Consider the following 18,164-nt stretch of genomic DNA (forward strand, 5'->3'; position numbering starts at 1 on the left):
AAATATTTACCAGCGGAATTTTAGTGAAATTATATATTACAAAATTGATACATTTATAGAGTGGGCGGTGTGACATTTAGAACCTTAAAAATCACACCTCGGATATTCCGTGGAATTGAAATTTGTAACCACTGGTGTTGTAAAATACTAGTGATTTATATACAGGATGATTGCGTATATAGTAAAAACTTTTAAAGGGTTGAACTAAATAGATTTCCAATCAATTTTTTTTAATTGTCTATCTATTGTGTGGCGTCTAATGGCATATATCTTTTATATAGGGGAAAATAGATTTTCCAGTATTTTATACAAATAATAAATCTAATTTCTATCTAATTCTTACTTTAAAATATCCTTCTAATTATACAAGTCATCTATTTATAGTGGTTTTAATTTTAGTTAGTAAGATATTTCCGTTTTTTTTTTAATTATTCTCATATATTCTTTATTGTCACATTACATATATACACACACACACGTGCATATATATATATATATATATATATAAATATATATATTGTTTCTATTGTAATCCGACATTTATATGTAAATAATACATTATACAACCAGATTAAAGCCCACCTTGTACACTATGTTAAATATAAATTAAATATGTTATTATTTAACAGATGTTTATAAAAATTATAGTAATTAAGTATGTTTCTCTATTTTATTTTATTGCCAGTTGCTTAGTGTTAAATCTGTCGTTCACCATCTTGGACTATACTTTCGATTTCAGATATATATATATATATATATAATGTCATGTCATTGTCGAATCTTTATCAATGTCGATTCTACTGCGCGGCGCCCTTTTTATAAATTTACCAACAACTAGCGCCATCTGTCGACGACAGACGAAACTATATAATTGCCAAAAAATATATATATTCTTAAAAACAAGACAGAGTTAATCTATCTTTCACTATTGATTATAAATAAAATTTATACTTTATCCAAACATGTAAACTTCTGTCTCTTAACACACTATGTACATATAAAGTTATTTTCCTGTCATTGACTCTATGATATGTCTAAATTTGTCACAGAAGTATGAAGAAGATATATTTGGAGTCATATTTATGTAAATATCGATCTTTGTGAAAGGTTTTCAAATAAAAAACACATGTGAGTCCTTATTAAGTATATTATAAACAAAAAAATTATATTTAACATAGACATTACATCAAATGTTTTAACTAGCATAGATTCTGGATTATATATCCGAAATATAGTCTTGAAGTTATTACATAATGTAATAATAATAAACACAGATCAATTAAAAATAACATTGGGTAATATCATTTAAAATAAATAATTTTATTGTAAAAAAAGGTTCATCATAAGTAATTTCATGTGATCATACCATCGTTATATGAACAATGGAATCGCACACATTGGGTAATAAAAATTGAAATTAAAAGGAACAAATCTATTTAAAATTTAATGTAAACAACTACGATATTATAATTTAGTAAAACAAAAATAATTTTACTATTACATATACAATACGTGGTCGATTTACTCATAGAAGTAATTATTCAATCGACAATAACCATAGATTAAAAATCAGCGCACAATAACTTCACACCGGTGTAGTAATAATTCCATGATAATTGTTAATATTTACAAACAGTACATCTATACGTATGTGTATTTAATTTTAGATAACTTAGATATTTAAAAAATGAATCTTTCTTACAATTAGGTATGTACACGCTGCGTAGACGGTAGTAGAAAATAAATTCACCAGTATATACCTGGTCAAAATGACCATGCAGAGAAATAGAGATAAAAAAAATGATAATTACACCAATACCTCGCTTTGCGTCGTTTCGTTTTGAGTTATTTTCGAAGTTGCGTTGTTTTGGGTTCGAGTTTAACTTTAATTTTTTTTCCAAAAGATGGCAATACTTTTGCCATCTAAAATGCCAATAAAACTCGGGGATTCCCTAACTAAAAATCAACAGATTTTAAAACAAATTTATTTTCACTTTGTTTTGCTAATTTTAAGAGTTGGATTTCAATTACGTAGTGTGTGGTGCTTTTTTTAAAAGTGAATAATAAATTTAATATAAATTTTCACATGATATTTCTGGTTACAAAAAAAGTAAATATTATTCAAATTTATTTATTGGTAGAGATATATAATTTTTGTTTTTTAAATGTTTACTTTCTTCAAATTTCTTTTTAAAAAGTAGTATTTTCGTAACCCTGAAACCTATCTTCGATCTTTACGTGGTTTGCTATAGAAAATCCTAATTCACTTTGCGGCGTTTCAATTTGCGACGTGTTTTTTTGGAACGTATCCACGACGCAAAGTGAGGTATTGGTGTATACGATATTTATGGGTTAAAAAAGTCATACAGTATAGTATAAATTAACACGTTAATCGCCGCGAGGGTCACCCAGCAAAAAAAATGTCTAAATCTTCTTTTATTGTGTTAAAGACTTTTTTAACACTTTAAACACCATATGTGTCACTTGTGATTTTATTTAAAAAAATGGTCTAAACCTCTTATTATGAAATTATAAACCTTTTTAAAAAACATATTTGAACACGATTTACTTAACAGAACAAAAACCTGAAAAGGCGTGTTGAGAAGTTTTGGTCAAAAACCCGCGGCGTTTAACTTGTTAAGTGTGTTAACGCACGTATATAAATATATATATATATATATATATATATATATATATATATATATATATATATATATATATATATATATATATTTAAAAATCAATAGCTTGCTGCATGGCTAGAGATATCTTCTTATAATGTAAAAATATTATCTTATAAACATCATTAAATATCACGACGAGAAATATACGAATATAAATCAATTTCATATTTATGGCCTCATATAAAACTCATGTGTCATAATTAATTAAGTTATAGAGCGTCGATAACGAAGCTAATATTTGATTAGAATGGGACTAAGCCGTCGGACGGGGGGGGGGGGTGTATGGTAGGATGGGGGGGTGTGGTTTGGTGATTTAATTAAACACACCTTGATCTTTCTTTGAACGCGACAGCAGAGGACGAGTACGTTGGATTTTCTGCACGGCCTCGGCGAATGCTTTGTTCCGTGCTTGAATTTGCTCCTGAAATTTCCGCGGCAGTTCATCGAAGGTCGGCATATGACATTCCTTGACGTCAGTTCTACGATAGAAAAGCACGTAAGGGGTGCTGGAGCGGCCGAGGTGCTGGAGGTAGTCATCACGGACCATGGTGACCTTATCGTCGTTGAAGGTGTACCATTGGTCGTTGTCCTTGGCCAAGGTGTAGTAGTGGCCAGTGTGAACAGCTGTACCGTCGTGGATGATACTGGCGTACATCGTGTATGTCCTCTCCATCCCCGGGTGCTGGGTCGGCAGGGTCACTGTCACGTTGTAGAAGATCGGCAGCATCAGTTTCTTTTGGACGCTTAGCTTCTGATCATACCTGCGAGAGGATAAGGTTTACTCGCATACAGAGACCAAGCAGAACAAAGGATACACACACAATTTTTTATTATGATTAATTTGTATTTCTATATATTTACGTATGACGAACTACTACTATGCATGACTTTTGACATATCCTACAGGTCCCAGTTTCTTTATCTAGGACATGACTAACTACTACTGTACATGATTTGACCTCTCCTAGGTCTCCGAGTTAAGTCTTTATTAAAGCCATGACTCGCTACTACTGTGCATGACTTTTGACATTTCCTTAAAAGTCCCCGAATTGAGTCTTTATTATGGCCATGACTCACTACTACTGTGCATGACTTTTGACATTTCCTTAAAAGTCCCCGAATTGAGTCTTTATTATGGGTATGACTCACTACTACTGTGCATGACTTTTGACATTTCCTTAAAAGTCCCCGAATTGAGTCTTTATTATGGGCATGACTCACTACTACAGTGCATGACTTTTGACATTTCTTTAAAAGTCCCCGAATTGAGTCTTTATTATGGGCATGACTCACTACTACTGTGCATGACTTTTGACATTTCCTTAAAAGTCCCTGAATTGAGTCTTTATTATGGGCATGACTCACTACTACTTTGCATGACTTCTGACATTTCCTTAAAAGTCCCCGAATTGAGTCTTTATTATGGGCATGACTCACTACTACTGTGCATGACTTTTGACATTTCCTTAAAAGTCCCCGAATTGAGTCTTTATTTAGGCCATGACTCACTACTACTTTGCATGACTTCTGACATTTCCTTAAAAGTCCCCGAATTGAGTCTTTATTGTGGCCATGATTCACTACTACTGTGCATGACTTTTAACATTTCCTTAAAAGTCCCCGAATTGAGTCTTTATTACGGCCATGACCCACTACTACTGTGCATTACTTTTGACATTTCCTTAAAAGTCCCCGAATTGAGTCTTTATTATGGCCATGACTCACTACTACTGTGCATGCCACTCTTAAAATGTCCACCAGTTTAGTCTACATTTAGCTGATGTTTATACAATACTGCCTTTGACCAACTTTTTTCTAGAAGGACCTGCATTGCATCAGCATCAAAGAAACATCTAGATATGATGGGATATATACGTATGAAGTAAAGAACACTTCGAATTAACCGAGTTTCGTCTATATCGAAGAAATTATTATATGTTGCTGAATACAATGTCTGATATGTAGGGGTACGGAAATTTCGTATTTACGAAATAGATGCGAATAAATGCGAAAGTTTCTTATAAATGCGAATAAATGCGAAATGTATGCAATTTTTCTGTTTTTCAAGATCATTTTTAAATGAGTTAATTGATGAATATACACACTTTCATAGGTAAAATCAGTGATGTCAACCCCGTATCATAGACCCCTAAGGTCTACGGGATATATTTCTTGGCTTACTTATCAGTTAAGAAGCTTCTTGTTTTGTGTAAAAGACCTCTGGTCAGTTGAAAATCCCTAATTTTTAGAAAAACGCCTTACCTTTTTTTCGAACTCTGCCATCAATGGGCTAATCCATGAACTCATTAATAAAAATATAAATTATAATATGCATGACAATTTGTTGGCCGTCAAATGCAACTTTTCGTCCTTTGATGGAGCAGAATCTAATACAGAGTATTTGACATCCAACTTTACATAGTGGACGCTTAACTCATCTTTAAAATATACAATGTCGTCGTAACAAACTAAAAAAGAACGCTTAAGGTTGCGAATATAAATTTTTTTACGATTTTTTAATTACCTAAACTTGTCAAATGTTAAGGCATGCACCTTTAATTTTGAAAATTTTTTATCTAAAAATGCCTATTACCCCAAATTTAATAAGTTTTAAAGTATAAATGCGAAATTAATGAGAAATTTGCAATGTTTGAAAAATTTAAATGCGAAATTGGTGATTTTTTTTTGCGAAAATTCCGTACCTCTACTGATATGTTATTGAGGAGCCCGGTGTTGATTTTCAAAATAATGTCGACTTACTTGAAGTTCTTCAGTACGACGACCAAGTACTTGGGGGTGCTCTCGAAGCACACCACCCGCACGGCGGGGCGTAGTCCGTTGCACTGGCAGCATTGGTACATTTCGCTGCCAGTCATCAGTTCCGAGGCGCAGTAGAAGTCGATTAATCCCTGGACGCTCATACGGATACCCTTGCGGGGATCGGGGAACGCCAGCTGCAGGTCGCGGAAGTTGGTGTACGACGCCGACATGGTCTGGCATTCGCTGCAATGTACGCGTGTGAGCAGGATGCCGCCGAAGATCTGGTCCACGAAGGTGTCCATGCTGACGCATTGGCGTTTGTTCGGTGAAGCGCTGTTGTCGTCGGGGGCGCTGCGTTTACTGCCCGAGGCACCTGCTGGTGAGGACACGAGTCACACATACATTCACTTAAAATCATTTCTTTTGGGGACCTATCGTACTCCCTATGTTGTTACACAGATTTTTATATTCTACTAGCTGATCCCGCAAACGTTGTTTTGCAAAAAAAAAATGATATTTTAATTTACAAATAAAAAATAAGGGTTGATCGTAGAGGGGTGAAAATTTATGGTTGTGCGTATTCTTGTATGCTGTATTATAAAAAAAAATAAAAACAAAAAAATTCGTTAAAAAAATGAAAAAAATTTTTAAGTGTGAACAACCTTTATCACTTAGGGGTATAGAAAATAGATAGTAGCCGATTCTCAGACCTACTGAATACGCATATTAAATTTGGTAAAAATCAGTCAAGCCGTTTCAGAGAAGTTCAAGTTCGAACACCGTGACACGAGAATTTTATATATTAGATAATAGACTTTTTTTAAATTTCTTTTCCTTTTTGTACTCTTATATCGTTCTCCGTATGATCTATCTTTCCTCTTTCATTCTACAATTTTTTATCATTCTTTTTCATGCTTATTTCCATTCATTCAACGCCTCCGGGGTTGTATTACATTTTTTTACCTTATTTTATATTTATATTCACTATTTTACATTCTTATTTAATATACTTATTTATTACGAATTATCATAATTTATCACAGTTTCCAGTTTTTATTTTATATACCTAAAATTATTCCTTCCTAGTTCTTTTAATACAACTTTTATTTTTCTTTTTTCTATTTTCATAGGATCATTTAAAATGACCACTTTAAAAATTCGAATGCCGTTCTCGCCTTAAGGAGTGAAAGGGAGGGAAAGCGCGGTACGCCCGTGTCGCTTTGTGGCGAGTTCTATGTTGTTGTTTGCTATTATTTTTCAATTCATGTTCATTTTATAATAAATAATTAAAATTTGATTAAAAATTTCATCACAGACGCTTTTCGCGCGCTTAGACGTGAGAATTATTTTTAAATGATGGAAATAAATAATAAAATGTATGCAACTATTTATTTTTGCATGTCTAGTCTAAAAACAGACGAGGAGACCAAATAATACTTTAACGGTCCCCAATCAGCGGAGACCTATGAGGGTCAACGTCTTCGAATGCTAAGGAGGAGTTGGATTCTCTAATGAGGGGGGGGAAAGCTCCATCCGTCACCGCTCTGTCATTTATATGCTACCTTCTCCCCCACTACCACTCAAAGTGTCTATATAACACTATATGATCAACGAACTATATTCCTGATGTAAATATTCATAAATTGTAAAACTCACCAGACTTGCTGCTGCAAGGAGACGGCGAATCGGAGCGACTTCCGCTGCTACTGCTCGGCACCGCTTCCAATGGACTTTCGCTGCAAAAATTGTATTGCTATATACCAGGTGTGGTCAACCTCTATAGTAGTGGGAAACATTTTTCGAAATTCGAAATTTGAAAAAAATCTTGTTTTTTTAAAAAAAATATTTAAACAAAATTACAAAATATGTGTATTGAAGTTAAATAGACATATGTATATGGCAGCACTCCTAATAACACTTAAGATGCCAGTTAGTTAATAACGATCGTCGTTTTGATTTCGCTAATTTTATGGTGGAATAATAATAACAAATATTAACACCAGTAATTTATTTCCATTTCCCGGGAGCTGATATAGGTTATATAAATTAAAATACTGAAATAATTCGACAGTCGGAACCATAAATAATCGTTCAAAGAGCCTTAATTTAACAATCCGACATGCAGAACAGAGTTCATAACATTACTGTTTTAAAAGTCGATTTTTTGAAAACAGAACAATGTCTGGGGTCTATAGGAGACTCGATAGGTCATCTTTTTAACATCATCATGGGTCTTCAAAGATCACAGATGACTGGTCTTTTGCTGCCTTTATCCGGCGACTTACAGCGATCTTAACCCTTTGTTGTCCATTAAGGAATGTTACTCCAAAAGAAGATGCTATTGCATCGTTTGCCGCATACGCATTTATCAGCGGGCTGGCGGGCGGTGCATTTTGTTGCACGACTGCCACTGCATGTGCGGAAGTGGCTAAATATTGGTCCTTTTCTTATTTAGAATGGACTTCCGCAAGGTAACGCCTGATTCCATTAAATATGCTAAAGATATGTTTTATGTATCCAAATATACTGATCTATAAGTACATTACGTAAGTAAGGTAATATATTTTTCTCACAATAAACTGCTGAAACGAAACAGTGAAGAACCTTCGGTTGGCAAAGTCTTAACAAAGTTATTAGTCCACCTAGTGGAGGGGGCATACCCACACCGCGTCTACGGGCCCGTGGTCCCCACTAAAGAACCTTTCAGCCCCAACGACCATCGCACGAGCGATAAAGCCTTTGCGTACCCAAACCGTAAAGTTCGCAATTAGCTTTACCAATGACTGTGATAAAAAAAAAATAAGTCAATAATAAAATAAAGAATAAAAAAAATGTACCTAGCCACCTAAGAGTAATAAGATGATGGAAGGAAGGCGATGAAAGCAAGGAATGAAATAACAAAATGAAAGATATTGTGATGGAAATAAGGTAAGAATAAAAGAAATTGAGGAGAATGACAGTGAGTGAATAAAGATGAAAGATCTGAAAAACTTATTTGTAAACAAAGACACTGATCCCAACTAATTAGGGGTACGAGAGGCCTCCAATAGCGGAGGCAATAAAAAAAACAATGAAAGAACTGACAGATGATTAAAAACTTAGGAAATATTATTTGTAATAGACAAATCTTTAATTTTTTTTGTCTACTTTTGGGGAATCCATTTGAACCAATGAAATTCGAAAAGCAGCAACTCAAAAGGCCAATGCGGAGAGGTTTTGACACAATTGAGGAGATAAAAACCGAATCGAAGTTCTTGAAGGCTATACCGGAAAAAGACTATTATCTGAGGGGGATTACTTTAAAAGGTGATGAAATTGAATTGGAAGAATTATAAAAAATACTTATTTAATCACAGCATTATCTAGTTAGTAGTGGACTGAAGTTGAAGTTAAAAATAAATACATTTAAAAAACTTTTAAGTTAAACGGTTTTTGATACCCATATTGTGGTTGTTGTGGAAAAATTTGTACCTAATCCGCCATATTGGAGTGACGTCCATCTTGAATTTTAAATTTTGACATAATCATCGTGTTTCACTAATGTAGCCCTTTCATTTGATACCCATATTGAGGGGGTTAAGGAAAAATATGTAATCCGCCATTTCGTATCGGCGGCCATCTTAGATTTATAATGTTATTGATTTTAATTATATTGTATTATCATCTAAATTAAATGTGTGTACCAAATTTCAGATCAATCTGACAACGGGAAGGTGCTTAAATTTCAATTTCTAATTTTGACCCAAATAAACAAATTCCGTACGGGTCGAACTAAATAAAACCGTTTAATAAAACTTGCTCAAATATGCCGATTATGCTGAAATGTTACAACCACTTACCTAAAAGGCGTCGAGTAGGCAGTTCCTGAGACGATGGATTTCGGTGTCGCACAGGTGATGACGGCTGGACGACGATAGTCGTAGTTTGCCTCCGACTGGTTTTCGTACGAAATGAGCAAGTTGAGAAGATAGCTGTGGACAACAACAGGCACAATGATCAAAAATGTCAGTTGAATTTGTTAATAAACGGCATGATCTTCATTTATTCATCCAACTTCATCACCTTCAAAGTAATCATCGTGATAAAAAAACACTTTAGCCAATGCTTTTTCCAGCCTTCAAGACCTTGGATCCGGGTTTTTATCTCCTCAAACGTATCAAAACATCCCAGCATTTGCCCCATGAGTTTACTGAACATTCTGCAGTCGCACGGAGCCAAATCGAAAGATATGAGTTGAGTTTTTGACAAAACAAAACGTCGCTAAGAATAAATGCAGTATGCCATCGATCAAAACTTGACGCGTTCACACAAAACATCATTCAAAATGGGTTGATTCAACAGACGCCTAGCAAATGTCAGTCCTACCAACTTAGGTAAAAACTGTATCTTCCTTCGTAATGCCCCGAGAGTTTTAAATGACAATCTTATCTTCTTTTTGATCACAGCACAGTAGACTATATACATTGGGAGAGCCAACCAAGTAGTCCACAGTTTGTAAAGGGATGGTGAAAGTGAAAAATAAATTTATATATCGTCTTCAATTTCTGCGTTCATTATCGTATCAGCTAACTGATGCCCACAGCTGGGTATAGGCCTCTATCAATGATTACAATTCCCGCAACCTTTAGGCCCACATAGTAGGAAAGAGAGATATGCCCCACTTGAGACTTGTACATTTTTACATTTTTCTTTTTCTTCAACCAACGGTGACTGAACTTGCGTTTTTTTTTGGTTGCCCCCCCCTCATCTTTCGGATGTTCGTGATGCCCCGCCTCTTGGGGGAGGACAGGGGTATTTGGGATTTCTACCCACTAAAACCCCCCCGGTGATCGCCCTCTGCGCTATACGCGGGACCGCGGTATCTCCCGGTCAGGGATCGCCACGCGGTCTTCCCTCGCGCCTTCCTTCGTGTTATTTTTTTATAGCCCGTCCCGGGGTATGCGTGGATACGCTACCCCCGAAACCCTCGTGGTACTATCACGATGGTTCGGGACCACGTCGAACCATCGTCCGCCTCAGAGTCGCCGAAGCTAATGGGAGTTTAGGGCCCCCACCCTAAACTCCCGCGACTCCGAAGGCCCCGTTTATGGTAGGGGAGCACCATTCATCGGAGGGCCGTCGCGAGGCGTCGTCACCGAGCGGGATCTGTCCTCTGCGGATCCCGTTTGGCCGCCTCCTTCTGGACCATGACGGTCTCACAGAAAGAGGCCACGGCCCTCCACGCCGATGACCCGCTCAGCATCGCCGACACGACTGCTAGCAAGGAAAGGTCCTGTCCGATCTCGTCCGCCAAGATCCGACGATTTCGCTCCACCTAATGGAAGCCTACCTACTGCGTCTACCAGCTCGTGCTTGCCAATCGAGAATCTTTCGTAAATTACCCGAAATTAAAAGCCTACTTTCAAATTAATTAACACCAAAATTATTATACATCTATAGTAATAATTACATAGATAATTAAACTAAACTGTTATAATTATAAACACAAAACGTTTAACGGTACTTAGATGTACGCGAGCCCGTAAATGTCATAGTTGACCGATCGTTAAATGGAAGAGTTCACGGGGTCTGGTTCAAATTAAACTTGTATTTTAATTTGAGATATTTTTTCCATAAATTTTCTAATTCATTAAACTTTTTATTATGTAAAATTATTTAATATGACTACAAGAATTTCACGTTCAAAGTGGCAGCGTGCGGTGGCACATAGCTCGTAAAATCGATAGACGAAAGGTTCTCGAGTGACCACAAGCCGGCAGATGCTGCATGAGTAAACTCTCCTCTAGTTGGATCAATGACATAGTTATGATCCCTGGACGTCCCTGGATACGAGCAGCGTAACATTCCCCCAAAGATCACAACGATGCCGAACATCTTAAAAAAGTTCATCTGCTAAAAAGAATATGACCATTTGTTCATTTTCCTCATAACTCAACTGACTTTCCCTGTCGACGGAACACTCGTGAATTTATCTTTATATATCTTTTGTCAAAAGTCCATATCGTGCCCACCCCAATATCAATAGCAGGCTTGATGATACTTGGTTTATACGTAACCTGGCAGAAATAGTTATACTAGATCACTCCCACAACGAGTAAGAATGCTATATAGATATATGATATAAAAAATAAAATATATAAAACTAATTCTATAAAGTATGGGGGATGCATTAATACTAAAGGAGTATATAAGAGAAATAATATTTATTTAAAAACTTTTTATACATTTATAACGGCATTAAGTTGGCTGAAGGCATTCTCTGACAGTTACTTGTTTGAGCAGTGCAGAGATATAACAGAGAATACTATAAAATAAAATAAGTAAAATAAAATTGAAAAGATAAAAAACCTCTTATAAATATAATAATGGATCCAACATATACCATTTATATAAATAAAATAAATAATAAAATCGAATTATCGTGATTCTGTCAGCTTGTCAAGCGACACCTATCGAACCTTCGATTTAAATGCACAACGATTACCGGTAGCGCGTTCTACAGAAGAATAGATTGATAAAATGTTATAGTAAACCCTTTTCCAATAAATATAATCCATGATGTCACAGAAATATCTTTTTGTAGCTCTGTGATATGCATTATTTATATCGCTGATCAAGGTACAGTCAGAGGCATATACAAACTCTCTCACCAACTATAAGCAACTTGCAGAAAGATGTTCAATCCGGACAAATACCATTTTACTTTCCGGTTCATATAGGTACTCGCATATATTGGAATACAGTGTCGTAATCAACATTTAAACTATTCCTCTAGTCCAGGGGTGAGCAACCTTTTTTGGTCGCAGTTTCAAAAACAGTGGGCAATGAAAAAAAAAGTATGTATTCAAGGTTCAAACCATGTTCTAAACATTTTCGTAATCAACCGATTTACAAATAATTAGACACTTTTATTATATTTAAAGCCTTAATTCTAGCATTTAAAAAAATACAAAAAAAAATAATTTTTATATGCTTCGAGGGCAGCATGCGGCCCGCGGGTTGTTCATCCCTGCTTTAGTCAAACATATCTTCGTTCGAACATGTGTCTTAATACTTTTTTTTCCGACGAAATTTTTTTTTCAGTATTCTTATATATATTATTCACGCACATTAGCGACCGTGTCTTTGTTTTTACATTTAATATATCCGATATTTTGTTTTACACACTACAGTGGTTGCTAAATCTCTTGATCTATTTTATCGACGATCTAACAATGTCAAATTATTAACATTATGTTTCATGCGAGAACTTTCATCCCTACTCCATATTGCTATCCTCAGGTCGTGTGCCAGTATCTGTACGGCGGTTGCCCATTGTTCACACATCGTATTCTATTTTTTTATTATTTATATTTATTATTACATTTGTCTAGACTTAAAATTTATTTTCTTATCACTATATCACAGCTATTTATCACTATTACCTGACTTTAGGTTTTGTTAGATTGACTTTGTGACCTCCTCACAGTATTGTAAGAATCTGGGGCGGCATTTTGGACCCCCTATCGGGGAGGCGACGCTGTGATTCTCTACCTTCTTTCCTAGTTCGATCTGTATATCTGACAGCAGGTAATTACCTGACTTTAGTTTTTCTTAGATTGATTTTGTGACCTCCTCACAGTATTGTAAGAATCTGGGGCGGCATTTTGCACCCCCTATCGGGGAGTCGACGCTGTGATTCTCTACCTTCCTTCCTAGCTCGATCTGTTTATTCGACGACAGGTAATTACTTGCATCAGAGTCTAGTCCACCGCTGGGTCACAGATTCACGAGGGACTCTCCCTTGTCTCTTGAGAATTTAGGCCAGAACTGTGTCCATCGTCGTTACCAAAGCCGTCTCACCTTCCACGTACCTCCTGTTCCAATTCCTCAAACGTCTCCCGTTCGTGTTGACGTTTGACGAACAAAACAGGGCACCTTAAAATACTTTGACTGTATCTTGAAATGCGCCATCATTTCGGATTTTTGATCTTCACAGCAGTTTAAGTAAAAAAAAAAAACACATTTTTTTTTATTGCCGATTAAAATAACATATGAGCGACATGGAGACATTACCTGAGAAACTCCGTGCAGTCGTGTTGGAGACGGTGTCCAAAGGACGGCGGCTTCGCAACGGTGTAGAAATCGTGAGGGTTGATCTTGGTGGATATGGGGAACATCATTCCGCTGTAAAGCGCACCGAGTTTCGCCCAGTACGGGTGCTCAGACATACCCATAACAACGTGCCTGCTGAATCTGATAACAAAAGGCGATTGGCATCGTATAACAAAACATACAAACATTACGCAATTTTTTTAAAAATTAATTTATTAATATTACTATCCAAATCGAGCAGTACTACATTGTGATAAGAGTTCTGAAACTTGTAAACGTAGGTCCCTTGTACGTTTGCCGGGGAAAAGTAAAAATAAATAGAAACGTCAAATTTAAATAAAACGCATAAAATGTAATATCTGTATAATTAGACAATGGAAGACTACGAAAGTATAGTCAGGTATGAATAAATAATAAAAAGGAATAAAAAAATATGTGAGGAGTTAAAGAAAATGAGGATGTAAATAATAGAATTTTGCGAATAAATTATTATAGATATAGTGTTGATATTAGAAAATTATATGATTTTCACTATGTGCATATATAGGATTGCCGCTGCTAAACAAAAAGTTTTCAGAAAATGAACACCAGCGTACTCCACGAACCAAAATACCACACTGCAATCGCCGATATACCAAACATGGCGTTTATGGTATATTTCCTCATATATATCTTTGAACGAGGCCTATGTCCTGCAGTGAGTGTTTATAAACTGAAACAACTATCCATATTGAATCATTTAAACTGGCCACTGTATACAGAAGACGTCAGCTGGTGATATTCTCTTTCAGATGTTCAAATATTGGAAGGGGTTTACATCCAGCGTCTTGCAAGGAGTTTCAGATGTTAAGTATGAAAGTTAACACGAGTGTAAATTATAATTATATTGAACTATAAGGTACGTGACGTGACATTGTGACGTGGTCTCTAACGACAGGCCTGAGAGGCATCAAGATCACCAAGATATAAAGGGTTTTGCTCGAAATTTCGTTATGAGCTCGAATTAGAAGGTCAAAGAATTGCTCGTCTGAAATGACAGTGGGCGTGGCCCATCACTATTGCAAACGATGGAACCTAAAGGGTCTTAGACGCACTGGTAGAATCTTCCACTAATTGGACCCACGACATATATAATATTGCGGATTGCTTGCACCCACTGGCGCCTATCAATGTAGATAAACGAAAACATACATACTGATCATATCAGCAGATAGGAACCCCCTACAAGACAGGGTCGTTACAATTAACGTAATGTTCCTCAGATATATATTTTTTAATTTGTCTTCTTTCTTCCTTCACAGTTTCTGTTATGCATCATAAAATTCTTCACTCCATAATCATTACTGGCATTCATCGATTTTCATCCGTCTGCTTTTCCAAATTATCACAGATTATTTATTACATTTTTTTAAATCTATTTTGGGACAGGGACTCTTGTTTTTTTTAAACGGTTTTATTTAGTTCGACCCGTACGGAATTTGTTTATTTAGGTCAAAATTAGAAATTGAAATTTAAGCACCTTCCCGTTGTCAGATTAATCTGAAATTTGGTACATTTGGCCGCCGAAACAAAATGGCGGATTACATATTTCATTATCCTTAACCCCCTCAATATGGGTATAAAATGAAAGGGCTGCACTAGTAAAACACGATGATTATGTCAAAATTTAAAATTCAAAATGGACGCCGTTCCAATATGGCGGACTAGGTACATATTTTCCACAACCACCACAATATGTGTATCAAAAAACCGTTCAACTTAAAAGTTTTTTAAATGTATTTATTATTTAATATTCTTTTACATGTAATATTTTTATTTTCGCGCTCTTCTATCATTCCTCCTATGATCTTTCGTTCCTTTAATTTCTTTCTTTCTGCAATTCTTCTTTCTTTCCCTTTCATATCCTTTTATTTGATACCATTCTTTCTTCTCATACCTTAACTATTACAATTTCTTTGTTTTTATTATATATCACATTTTTGATCTGTTCTAGGTATACATTTTTAATTTAATTTTGTAATTTTACCTCAACTATTCTTTCAGTTTATCACGTTTTCCGCAATCGTTCTGCACATTTTTAGGAACTTTGGTCTTGCTTCCATGTCTTTGATTAGCGAGGCAATAGAATCCTCGCTAACCTTACTGCCTAACCGGCATTCGGAGTCGACACGGAGTCCTCCGAATGCAGGACCACATGGACTGCTACCAGGTGGACCACGGTCTGGTCCACGCCTGGTTCACAGAAGCACGAAGGGTCCGGGCCCGTGCCCTTATTTATTACATTATTGTTTCCTAGTTTTATAATGTTATATATTTTAACATTATTAGCCTTTTGTACTTTTTATATATTTCATGTCCATTGTTAGTTAATTATGCAATTTTTAAATATGTTATGCGACAGTTGACAGCACGCACGAGTTCCACGTTAACTCAAGCTTTGACTGGTTAAAACTAAACGAACTCTATTCGGCAGTAATCAAAAAACATCATGCTCGCGAACTAAAAACAAGTGTAATCCGAGAGTAAAGTTGCGAATACCCAGTTGTAATTAATTTTAATTCCGAATTGAATGCGCCAATGTTACGTTATTTTGTTTTTAAAAAAATCAGAAAGCGATTCTAAAAACTCGTATCAAAACTCGTACCACAGCAGTGTTTCGCAAATAATTAGTTTTAGTTGTAAAAACACAAAGTTTTACTAAAAACTAATTATTTACGTAATTTACACATATAAATTTCAACCACAGTTTTGTAATTAATGTAAATCAATTTGTTAATTTTATTCGCACATAATTAATTATATCACAATTGAAGCCTTCGCTTTGACATTTCACAATTCACACAAAGGTTTAAAATTATTTTCAGTTGTCCGAGAATGGCAAAGCAATCATTGCAAAGTACACCATCGCAATATAACATATATAACTCGCAAGAATATTGCAACATATATAAAATTACAATTATATGACACAGCGGAGCATATATATATAAACAAAAAACTCTCGCACAGCAGATATAAAACAAAGAAAAAATATGGCAACACTTAAAAATATATCAAGATATATATAAGACAGTGCTATTTTAATACTGGAAGGGGATTCTGATTTCCTCGAATAGCGTGGGGGATCCGATATAGAATCCATATTTTTTTTTAGATTGCCGAGTGGTCCACGCTGCCATTTCAAATCTAACACATTACACTATACACGTACACGTGTGTCCTTATATCTTCAAAAACAACAGAAGTGCGGGATTGTATTTCAGTTGAAAAAATGTAATTTTATACGTACAACAATTATATGTTGAATAGTAACATAACGAATCGAATCAATTGGCATTTAATGACAGAATCGACAATTTTGAAAAAAGAACGATCTCTTTGACAAAAAGTTCGCATTATTTATTTAGAAAAAAAACTATTTTCGTTCGGAAATAAACTTCGGATATCAAATTATCTATAATACTTTTTATAAGATATATTTTTTTATCTTTACAAATAAATAAATTGAATTGTCTATTTGTAATTATAAAACAGCTTTCAATTACATGCATATGAATATGAAAATTACATTAATTTTAATTATTGTCTGTCTGATTTTTCCGGCTAAACTCTGAAATGGCTGAACCGATTTTGACGGGACTTACACTGGCAGGTAGCTGATGGGATAAGGAGTAACTTAGGCCTCCTTTATTTTAGATTTTTTAACGAAAAAAAAATAATTAAAAAGTAAAAACTTTTTTCTTAAATTTCACGTAAACAAAAGTCGCGGGATCAGCTAGTCTTTCATATTGTTGAATTTTTTTTTATCACCCTAATTGCAGTGTATCCAGTGTGTCTTGTTATTGCAAGGCATTACTTCCAGGGACCTTATCTATCTCGTTGGTCCATTTAGTGGGGGACATACCATTGCCACGTCTATCGGCATGTGGTTGCATTTCCAGAACCTTCCGCCTCCAACGTCTTTTCCACTAAGTCTTCAGAGGAGCAATACTTCAAGCTACATTTGTCATTGGTTCTGTTGCCTCATTTCTTAGTCTCGCTGTGAAGCTCTATCCATAGCTCTTTGGGTGACCTTGGTCCTTCTTGAAGACCATCGTAAGCGATCACGTCTCGTATCCGTATTAATCTTATATATACTTATACCTGTATGTAATATTGTAATTTTTTTTAAAAACCATCAGGTGGCGCAAAAGTAATGTCACAATGTGAATGTGACGTAACTTTTACAAATGGCGTCAAAAATCACTGCATTTTCACATTTATGCTGTAGAAATATAGATAATTAATTGTCAATAAGAGATTGAGTATATCTGTATATATTGTAAAAGTAAATACATGTTGACATTATGACATTACTTTTGCGTCAACTGTTATAAATAAAAAAATACGTATGTACTCACAGCTTTGTCGCGTAGAGGGCTTGCAACACGCTATTCATATAACAAGTGTTGCCCAAGTTAATAAACCCTGCCTTCCTAACTGGGGCCTTGAATACCGGGGCAACACGGGAATGCCAGGGCTGCAGATGGAGGAGACTGCAGCTCGTAGTCGCCATGTGTTCCTCTAAGCGTGCAATCTATTTTCAACGAATACATTTATATTTATCTACTTTTACTTATACCATAT

General features: G+C 35.4%; 1 protein-coding gene across 2 annotated transcripts in view; it reads right to left on the reverse strand.

Annotated features, from left to right (window-relative positions):
* Positions 1-2,883: 2,883 nt before the first annotated feature.
* The window catches only part of LOC137926200 (ubiquitin carboxyl-terminal hydrolase 38-like), a 78,043-nt gene continuing 62,762 nt past the window's right edge, over positions 2,884-18,164 (reverse strand). The window contains exons 7-12 of one of the 2 annotated variants that reach the window (XM_068769886.1): positions 17,939-18,114; positions 13,500-13,679; positions 9,284-9,415; positions 7,101-7,180; positions 5,445-5,817; positions 2,884-3,445 (exon numbers count right to left, since the gene is read on the reverse strand). In XM_068769886.1, coding sequence (XP_068625987.1) covers positions 2,998-3,445; positions 5,445-5,817; positions 7,101-7,180; positions 9,284-9,415; positions 13,500-13,679; positions 17,939-18,114 — 1,389 coding nt within the window. In that variant the 3' untranslated portion in view covers positions 2,884-2,997. Of the gene's footprint in view, positions 3,446-5,444; positions 5,821-7,100; positions 7,181-9,283; positions 9,416-13,499; positions 13,680-17,938; positions 18,115-18,164 lie in introns of both variants that reach the window. The other variant, XM_068769808.1, reaches the window with a different exon arrangement.

Source organism: Battus philenor, unplaced genomic scaffold (genome assembly GCF_028537555.1).
Source record: "Battus philenor isolate CCGP_79_NKW_IND1 unplaced genomic scaffold, ilBatPhil1.0.hap1 SCAF_1, whole genome shotgun sequence".
Taxonomy (NCBI): domain Eukaryota; kingdom Metazoa; phylum Arthropoda; class Insecta; order Lepidoptera; family Papilionidae; genus Battus; species Battus philenor.